Below are 10,894 nucleotides of genomic sequence, written 5' to 3' on the forward strand. Positions count from 1 at the left end.
TTGTATAAACACCTAAAAGGTTGAGAGTGCCTGCCAACTTTCAGCATGGATTGAATCATCACTAAGAAATTGTCCCCCAAAAATTATACAATAAAAATTCTTATGTAACTATTAGCTGCCATTGCCTCATGTAGTAGAGTTATGTCTAGTCTCTTGTAAGGTACTAATGCTCATTGAAAACCAAAAGGACAGATCTAATTTTTTAGCTAAATAGAGACCTTTAAATCATTAGCAGCTACTGCTAACAAAATGACAAAGCATCCTTTTAAAGTTTGAGTGTTCATTCTGTGTTCATATCTCTCACTAGCTCTGATTCATAACTCAACAAGACTGGAATAATAATACTGCTTTGAAATTTAATGCTATCATATTTTGATTATTTTTGCTTTAAATTTAAAGTACTTCTTTTTGGGAAGTACCCAAATGTAAATTGTTCTTGATTTTAGGAAAGTAATTTCTAGTGAATAAAAACAAATAAATTATTAAAATTCTATTAGAACTAATGTCCTCCTCCCTGGAGACTCAGTGTTTGGGGAGGCAGAATCTCATATTTTCTATTTAATGGACCAATGTAGATGTATTAATAAGGGCTTCCATGATGGCTCAGCGGTTAAAGAATCTGCCTGCAATGCAGAGACACAAGAGATGCAGGTTCAATCCCTGGGTCAGGAAGATTCCCTGGAGAAGGAAATGGCAACCCTCTCCAGTACTCTTGCTTGGAGAATTCCATGGACAGAGGAACCTGGCAGGCTACAGTCCAAAGGGCCGCAAAGAGTCAGACATGACTTAACAACTAAGCACACAGATGCGTTAAAAGTATCTGTGCCTTATACAAAATAATGCCTGATTTCCTCTCCCACAGAACTATTTTCAACATTAAGGAAGATAAAATATATAAAAGCACTCTGTACATTGTAGCTTCCCAGGTGGCACTAGTGGTAAAGAATCTGTCTGCCAATGCAGGAGACATAAAAGACATGCGTTCCATCCCCAGGTTGGGAAGATCCCCTGGAGGAGGAAATCCCACTTAATATTCTTGCCTGGAGAATTCCATGAACAGAGGAACCTGGAGAGCTACAGTCCATGGTGTCGCAAAGAATCACACATGACTGAAGTAACTTATCATAGACTTTATACAATGTAAATAAATGGATTTTTAAAGGTACTATTTACTGTTATTTTCTGAACAACATCTTCAACATGCAAAATACAGTTGCATTAATTCTATTTCCTATTATTTTCATGTGTCTACTCATCAATGTTGATATTCCAAGTTCATATTCCTTTACTCAGCATGAGAGGTAGGTTCACCAGAAAATCTAAAAACTTCAGCTGAGACTTGCAGATGTAAACCTCATTCTGGATGCTATCCACAATACAAACCACTAAAAATCTTTTCTGCCTTAAATGCCTAACGGTGCAGTTACTTACTTTCCCAGGCTAATCTAAAATCATTTTGAGACTCCTTTTCAATATCTAACTATGCTACTAAAGATTGGGCCAAGGCACAGGGCAGACCTCCAAAACATGAGACATAGAAAGGTATCGGAGAAATCTGAGAAAATACTCAGTGCATGATGAGTTTCTGATGGATCTGATCCTGGGCAGACAAAGAGAAATTTAGGTCACGTGGAACCCAGGAAGCACACAGACCCAAAGTGTGAAGCAGGGCTACTGCATTTGATAGGAATTTTGTGCCCTGAGCAATAACATCCTGTTAAGAGGGTACAGAAGGAATGAAATCCTGCTCACTCTTTTCACACTCTTGCTTCCTGTAGCTTCCTTGTGTTCCTCCTGAAAACATTTTTTCTTAATATGCTCCTCAATTTGTATGTCTAGAAGGCTGCTCCTTTACTCAGAATGGCAATTTTTTTCTAATTCTTCCATCTAGAAAAAGAACATTTTATTATAATTTGCAGAAACGTGCAAGACAGATTTGTGGTGGCTCTGGGCTGAAGACAAACTTGGTAGCCTAAGTATTGAGTCCAGGAAAAATATCAAGTGAAACGAATTTCTCTAAAGTGGGTCTTTATCTGGCAGAGTTTATGAAGTGGTTATGAAGCAATTTGTGAGAACTACGAATCCTGGAGTTAGATGAATTGTGTGTATCAAAATAATTCCCAATGAAACTATAAAATTCTACTTCAGTACCTGAAAAGACCCCATATATCATGGACTAGGGGTAGGGTTGGGTAAGAAACCTGTTAGTTTCCCAGAAAAGGAAGTAACTAGTCTTCTTTTCCTTCAGTGTTGCTCTCCCACACTAGCTGTAAGTTTCATGACAGATTGTGTGCTTTTGATTACTGTATACAACTGACCCAGCAGGGCTCAATAATAAATAGTAGCATAGGGCTCATTGTGAACCAGGTATTATCCTAAGCACTTTATATTTAATAACTAACTTTATACAACATTCCTATAAGATACTTCCTATTATTATTATTCCTAATTTGTGGATAAGAAACTAAAGCATAAGTGAGCTTTGAGCAACCTGACAATAAATCACACAGGTGGGTAGGATTTGAACCCAATCTATCCTTGCCCCAGGGTCTGCCTTCTTACTCACCTCTATACTGTTCTGAATTAATATTTTTATGAATAAATGCATGAATGAATGACATAATGAAGTATATTCAGAGAAATATTATGTAATCTTAACTACACTGAATTTTAAACAATTTTTCATCTTTGGGAAAAATTTAATTGAGTACCCAGTGCTTCAGAAGTTGTGTCTCCTGACTTACATTACATTGGAAAAACAGACAAGTAAGAAAATTTTAATAGCAGAGTGTCTCAAAGGACTGTGATGAGAAAATATAATCAGCTATAGGAGCACAAAACTAGGGTGTCAGGCCAGTCTTGGGGGCATAGTGTGGGAGTCAGGAAAAGTTTTAATGATGAAGGAATATCTCAACTGAAATGAGATAAACAGGATGATCAAGACAAAAAGGAAAGAGGGATGTTCTAGGGAAGTATGGTAACCAAGTGAATAATAAATAGTAGAGCACACCTGAGGAACAGGAAAGAAAAAGTATAGGAAAGTATAGGTATAGCATACGGTGTAAGAGATACGGCAAAAGATAAAGTCTTCAAAGAATGGGCAACAAATCTTAAAGGGTCTGAAAAACATAAAAAGTTTGCACTTTACTCTTAGGATTCAGAAATCAGTGATGAATTTAATGTGGGACAGATCAAAGAAGTGATATGGCCAGATTTACATTTGATTATTGAGGCTAACGTGTGGAGAATCGAAAGGAATATGCCAAGGCTGTGGGTTGAGTTAGTTTAAAAGGCCTTTCAAGTACGTATATTCACACATGGTGAGATTGAGATGTCTGAAAGATAATTAAGTGAATATGTTTAGAAGAACATTCAGTCTCTGGGAATGGAGCTCAGCAGAGAGGTCTGAGCTAGAAAAACATATATACGTCCTCAGCCTAAAGATGGTTTTCAAAACTCAGGAGGAGGTGAGGATTTCCAAGAAGAGCATGCGGTAAGAGGAGTCTCCAAGTCAGAATTCTAAGAAAAGTCAACATTAAAAGGTTGGATAAAAGAAAATAATCTGAGAAAGGGGATACGGTGTGTATTTCCAAAGCCAAGTAAACTAAGTCTAAATCCATCCACAGGTGAACGAATACAAAGTTGAAAATAGCCATTGCAAGCCCCAAAGAGGTTGTTCATGATCGGATTGAACTCAGTTTCCCACTGGACTTTCTCAGAAATAAACTGAGGAGTAAGCACAAAGTATACATTTTTTTTTTCAAAAAATGTGACCTTTAATAGGAAGAGACAGGATAATATTTGGATGGGAGTGTCTGAGTCTAGGAACAAACTGTTCCTTTTAAGATGGCAGAGATGTGAGTATATTCAAGTACTCATGGCAAATAGCTGATGGAGGTACAATAAATAGAAAGGATAATCATTTTGGCAAGAGACCTGAGAAGTAAGGAAGAGAAGGAATCCAAGATCTTGGTCAGGGGATTGACCCAGAAGAAAGAGATCATATTTGTTTAACTGTAAAGGAACAGGGGAGAAAATAAGGAGAATGCAGTTAAGTGAACTGTCAGGAAGACAAGGGAGTTTTCATCTGATGGGTACAATTTTCTTATGAAGGTAATCAGTTTTGGTGCATTGTGCTCAGTGATATTTTCTTTGTACCTATTGGATGGATAGATAGATATAGAGACAGATCTTTGTTAGGTTATGTATGTGCATATATACATGTATATATATATTATATATATACCCATATATACACGTGTGTACTTATTTACATACACACCTAGCCTAACATATCTTAATATTCTATTATATATCATCTATTATAATACCTCACATATAATACAAGAAATTGATAAATTATGGGGATTAATTTTTTAAATCTCTCATTTTATACTTGTGTTAACACCTGAATAAAAGGATGTCAATTAATCTTAAGTGAGAATGAGATTAAAGTGCTTTTAAAGTTATTCTTCTTGTGTCTACCATATGCAACAATAAAAGCAAAATAAAACTTGGAGACAAAGAATATTATTCTAATATTTCTATTTCTTGGAGGGCAGTAGATTAGATTGCCTATTATATACAAAGTAACAAATTTTGCTATTTGTTTTCTCCATGTAGTTTTGTTTTAAAAATAATAAAGAATTATCTAATAACATATATCAAAATATGCTCAATAAATCAGTTCCTTGTTTATGTTTATGCCTTAAAATAATTCTCATTCCAGCTACTGGCATACTCCCAATTGCATGTTATAGCTTAAACCTTAATATAATAACTGTGAGACTGTTAGGCAAAGGTCCAAATAAACCTATATTTGCTACTGGAAAGTTTTGAGAAAATTTGAGACTAAATTCCACATTCTCTTTTTCATTTAAAAAATGGCGCATGTGTAAATGAAAGCCCAACAGTTAAACAACTATATCATCAAACACTGTTTTAAAGTGATATTTTAAAAAAAACAAACAAAAAAAAGAAATTAAGGCAAAACTAGATACCCAGACTCTGTCAACTCCTCTGACATCAGTTGTAAGGGTTGAAATCACAAGTTTCTTACCTAATTTGAGTTTTGCATACGAAATTTGAATTAGGCAGTTTTCATTCAATCTCCTGTCCCCTTTATACTCCTAACTTTATTGAACTTCAGAATTTCCTTTCAACTTTTGCTGTCTCTAAGGAAGTTCAATTTTCTGTCAAGAGCAAACTTATTTCCTTTCTTATGTGATTCATTATAAATGATGGAATTCATTTCGTACTCTTCTAGATGGCAGGTCCCTGTTTCTCTCAACTCAAGTAGGTTGAATTCACTAGTCTCAAAAGACCATTAATTGGTCTTTAGGGTATCATTATACTACCTTTTATTTATATATGACTTGCTGTCAAAAAAGTCTAGATGTTTAAAGTAAATTTGTTTCAGTTAAAATTATATTCACAACATTTCAGTAAAGTAGATGGAGGCTTAATATCAGTGCAGAGATGAAAAATTTGGTTCATTTTTAAGTGAAATGCTAGGGCAGAACCCAGAAGACCAGATCTTCAGATTGTTAAATAGATACAGATATCCACTTCTTAACATTTTGGCCTTAACCAGAGATCCCTGATTTTTCAAGTATAAAAATAAAGGATATATGTAAATTTAAGTTTCAGATAAATAATGAATTAATTTTCAGTATAAGGAGATTCCCACACAGCATCTGGGATATACTAAAAGCGTTTCACTAGTTACCTGAAATTCAAATGTATCTGGGCTTCGTGTATCTTACCTGGAAACCCTAAATTCTTCTCATCTGAGAAGAAAAATATTGACAACACTGTTTTATTTTTAAATGATTTATCTGGCCTAAATAATATTGCAAACTCACATTTCCAAATCTCTATTGAGAGTTAAAGTTAGAAATTTGCTCAGAATTCCTTAAAAAAAATCTCAAATCTTCCAAGCTGAGATTCTTATAACCAAATGCCTCTCTTGGCAATTGTAATTATTTATCTTAAACATGAAAATAAAATCCAAGAAAGCTTGACCTGTGCTTAACATCAACCCAAAAGGGAACTAAGGGAAATAGTCAAACAATTTGCAAACTCTTATAAAATTGAGAACTGCTAGATAAACTGAATATGACATGTAGAAAAAAAATAATAGCACACTAATCTAAGATTAGATATTGAAGGTGAAGAGAAGTAGGACATGGCATTAGCACTTACTTTTCCTATAATTATACTTATCATAAACAGTGTAAGAGGACAACATACTATTCTTATTCTCCAAATACATGGAGAACCAAATTAAAGACCATTATCAGTGGCTCACAAACAATAGAAAGTGCAATGAGTAGTTCTCTCTGGAAATCTATTAATATCTAGGCTCAAAGTCATTCAAAATTATTTTAATAACTAAATGATAGGTGACTACATAGCATTAAGAATTGTCAACAAGAGTTGCTAAAGAGAAAATATAGAAAAGAGATCAGACTAAATAAATCTCTAAGATTGTCTATATACTGACAGTCAATTCTTCTAACAAAATGATTTCAAAAGGATCAAAAGTCAGAGCAGAATTTGCATAGAAAAAATTGTATAAAAATACTCTGTAGAAATTGTATCATTTGCCAACAGACCCAACCATACTCACTAGTCCAGGGAATCTGCTAACAAATTTGAAAATAGGGTTATTAATTTTAAAAAATGAGTTACACTATCTTTCTGATTAAGCCAATTCTAACATGAGTAGTAAATGGGAAACAATTTGAAACTGCTGTTTTCATGATAATGAAAGCAGGCAATATTAGTGACCACTTAGGTTTGGAATTATCTATTCAGCCTACTTTAAGTCAAAGCTGCTAGTCATAATGACCTTAAATGGTTTTCATGATTTGGGCATAGCCCACAACTTTGCCCACTTTCATAACAAAAATGCATCTACCTAAATAGGCCAATATTTTTTAATATGAGCAATAGTGTATATCCCTTGTCTTCTACATTTGAACAATAAGTTAAAGGAAAATCTGATTGTCTTGAGAAGTACAGAAAAGTTATGTAATTCTATAATTGGGCAAATGAATATAACTCAATAAGCAGCTTGATCACTGCAGACACATGAAAGAATTTAACAACAAAGCAGTGCACTTCCCCAAAAATTACTTGTAAAAGCAGTGTCTTCTCAGACATTTGTTTTGTATATATTCAGCTGGCCCTTGTTTTAATCTTGATGTGACTTCTAATTACTCTGTTATTGAAGTTCTTTTTATTAAAAAAAAGACAATACAAAAGTATTAACCTGCAAAAAAAAAAAAATGTTAAGTAGGTATTGTTGTTATATGGGGCACATTTATTCAACTTGTTACTGACCATTATTTTTTATATATTAAAACATCATTATCTGCTCCTTGAAGGTTTTAGTGGTTTCAGGGCTTAGCTTTTAATTCTTAATACTCTAAAGACAACAGGCCTGAAAGGAGAGAGCATAAAAGAAACTATTTTACTAAAAGAAAGGACTTCTTAATCCGCATTTGAATTGTGCTCAAAATATATAACTCTTACTAACCTTTAAAAAGTTTATTTAAGTCCTATGTCTAGCACAAGAATGTAGCAGTCTGAATATCTTTTCTTACTAAGACTTAAGTATATATCTCACACTGGAAAAAGAAGGGAATGCACAAATGCTGTACGATGACTTAGAAATATTTCACAGCTTTGGGGTTTTATTTTCATTTTCCACTTCAACATTCTACTGCAATGTCTTTGGTGTTCTGACCACTTGTAAAACCCTCAGTCCCTGTCAACTATGACCAGCAATTAATAATCCTCCTATCCACTATATACTTAGTCCTTGTTTCCTATGTTAGCCAAGCAAAAAGATATATCTTTATGCAATAGGTAATCAGTTAGGAATCAATTTAGTGATGTTTTATTTCTTTTATACTACTCTCAAATAATTTGATTAGCTTTAAAGGAAAAAAGAAAAACTGCTTCTGATTAAAAGTCTAGATTTCACAAAAATTGTTTAAAATGAGGTAAAATTCCTGTATTAACCCCTAAAAATATAATATTTGATCCTCAAACAAAAGCACTGCTTTTCTGTCCAATTTGATGTCTTTTTCATGCTACCTCAGTGATGGCCAAATAATTGGTTGTTCACTTGTGTCCTTGTCTCCCCCGACAGTTCCACAGACGCCCTGAACAATGCTCCAAAGCCTGCTTTCAGTAGGGGCAAACCCTCATTAATCACTCTTGGCTGACAGCACAAGGGGACACCTGCGTCTGCTGCAAGAGCCCAGCCCGGGCTTGTGGGAGCGCGGATTAAACCGAATCGGCGCAAGGCCACTTTTAACAGGAATGTGAGAAACAGCAACACACATGCGCACACACACACACACCAAACAAATCCTCTTATGGCATCCCCATTTACTTAATATCTCAGACTGAAGCTGTGGCTCATCAAAACGCCATGCTACTCCAGGAAAGTATATATCAAAGAACCCGCCACACACAGGGTAATGATAAATAGCTGCTAAATTCTTCATGCCTACATCACCCAATGTTAGCATTAAATACTGATGAACTGTCACATGATTTTCATTTAGAAATGATTGCAGTTTCAGCTTCCTATCTTATGGTGCTCATAAATATTTCTCCTACTATATTTCACAAGTAGAATGTATGAAAAACACAAATTTTTTGAGCAAGAGCTCTTGTGCTTATGTGATTGCTTTCTTTTATTAAAATAACAAATATGACTATTTTGAAGAAAGGGTTAAAAAGAATCTTGGAAATACCTCCAGGAAATTAAGTATATTGTTATGTACCATTAAAGCTACTATAACTTGCTTTTTAAATGAAGTGCTCTTTAACTTCACAGAATACAAGAGTTTTCTTTCACTTGTCACTATTTTCCTAATTGCACCAACTTGTAAGACCAAAAGTAATGAATCCCAGTTTGTAGCTTTTGTCTTAAGTAAAATATATTTATAAAGCGTTTTATAAAAAGATATGTAGTTAAAATACTTGGGAGATTTAGAGAAAACAATATTTTGATGATTTTTAAAAAAAAGGAAGTTATAAGCAAGCTAAAACACCTGTAAAGAAAACTGACAAAAGAATATAATGATTAATAAAGTCAATGTTTATAATTCTCACTTTATAAAAATAAATAATAAATTTATTGATCAATCAGAGATTAATTATAACATTATACAGTTAAAACTGAAAGGGTAAACATACTGAATGTAATACAATTTATAATTGGAGATTTTTGATTTGCAAATATAATCAGTTTTTGAAGTTCTAGTTTTAAAAATGTATACAAATAAGCAGTGCTACATATTGAATAGAAGTTAAAGGTCCTCAATGTGAAAATTTGTTTGCATTTAGTTTGGATATTTAGAATGATTCAGATTTTAATCTTCAGAGGTTTTTAACAGATAAATTATGCTGTCAAAATTGTGCTTTCACTTCATTATAATATCTCTTAACCTAATTATTTACAAAATAATTTTAAAAGAATGTATATGAAGCTAAAGATGGAAGAGAGGATTAAATGCTGTGAGACAATATCTTAATGATCAGCGGAGCATACAATGGTAGTAAATACTATTTGCTACTATTTAAATGCTATGCAAGAGACACTTCCAATGTCTCCCAGAGGAATCCAAAATATTTTTCTCTTCAATTTTGCTAGAGCCTGTCCCCATGGTAAGGATACCCAAAGTCATGCTTCTGTCCTTTGCAGATGCTGTGGTAACATCTCACAACCAAGGGTTCCAAATCTATTTGGAATGTAGTACACTTGAATAATCAAGCATATTATATCCATAACCTATTTAAAGACCCTTCTGTACCTGTCATCTAAATCAGGACTAAGAATTATGGCATTCCACTCTTCATTGAGAAATATGGAAACGCAATCTGAAAGTGTCATTCAGCTCCTTCTAGTGAAAGCTAAGGAATAAGTTGCCTCTCATACAGAAAATACAATTAAGGCAGTAAGGCAGCAGGAAAGGAGAGAGAAACATAAAGGAAGAAGGGGGAGAGGGAGAGAGGGTAAAAGCAAAGCTAATTGTAAACTTCCTTGCATTCACAGTCTCAGGGTAGTCTGTAGTCCATGCCTTTTTTTTTTTTTTTTCACACACCATTACAATTTTTCCCACTCACAGGACAAAAGAATAAATAGCAGGCATTTTCTGTGTGTCACTACCTCATTTAATTCTCACAACATTCCTTTAAAGAAGATATCATATCTTCCATTCTGCAAATGAGAAAATTGAGAATCAAGGAGGTTAAAAAATATGTTTAAGTCGCATAGCCAAAGAAAAAAGTTTTCAAATATGATCTGCCTTCCTCCAAAGCACATATTCTTTCCATAAAACCACATTGTGGCAACATTTCCAAATCTCTGGAATTGAATCTAAAAATATTCATCTCTCTACTAAGGCATATCCTAAAATTTGTCACATTTGCCCACCTTATTTGTTTTTCATGTGTCCATAATGCCATCCCACTCATGCTCAACCAGCTCCTTTCCATTTATTCTTTATATCTCAGTCTTGTGTCTCCTCATCAGAATTATTTTCTCCTTGCAATTGCTTTTAAAGCACCATTAACCGACCTCTGCATCACAGTATTCTGCAAAATATTAATAGATTGACTGCAATTACCAGTTGACCTATCTTTATTCTTATCTAGCCTCCATTTCCAGAGATTGGTGGCAATATCTTAACACTGTTTCCATCAGCATGACTAATAACTATGTCTTAAATGAATAATTGAATGAGCAAAGAATGAAAGATTATATAGATGACTACTGTAAATAGACTATTAAAGATTTAACTAAGTTTGCGAAAAATGTGTGGGACAAAATAATTCTAAAACTCCAAGGGAAAAAAATCAAGATTTGCCT

At 33.9% G+C, this 10,894-nt stretch overlaps 1 protein-coding gene across 1 annotated transcript in view; it reads right to left on the minus strand.

The window, feature by feature from the left end:
- LOC145521610 (uncharacterized) overlaps nt 1-10,537 on the minus strand; it is a 361,851-nt gene extending 351,314 nt beyond the window's left edge. Inside the window, exon 1 of the mRNA XM_081530353.1 lies at nt 10,460-10,537. Coding sequence (XP_081386479.1) covers nt 10,460-10,521 — 62 coding nt within the window. The 5' untranslated portion in view covers nt 10,522-10,537. The remainder of the gene's footprint in view (nt 1-10,459) is intronic.
- Nucleotides 10,538-10,894: the final 357 nt, after the last annotated feature.

This window comes from Giraffa tippelskirchi, chromosome 9 (genome assembly GCF_054371585.1).
Source record: "Giraffa tippelskirchi isolate mGirTip1 chromosome 9, T2T-mGirTip1v1.2.pri, whole genome shotgun sequence".
NCBI classification, from domain to species: Eukaryota; Metazoa; Chordata; class Mammalia; order Artiodactyla; family Giraffidae; genus Giraffa; species Giraffa tippelskirchi.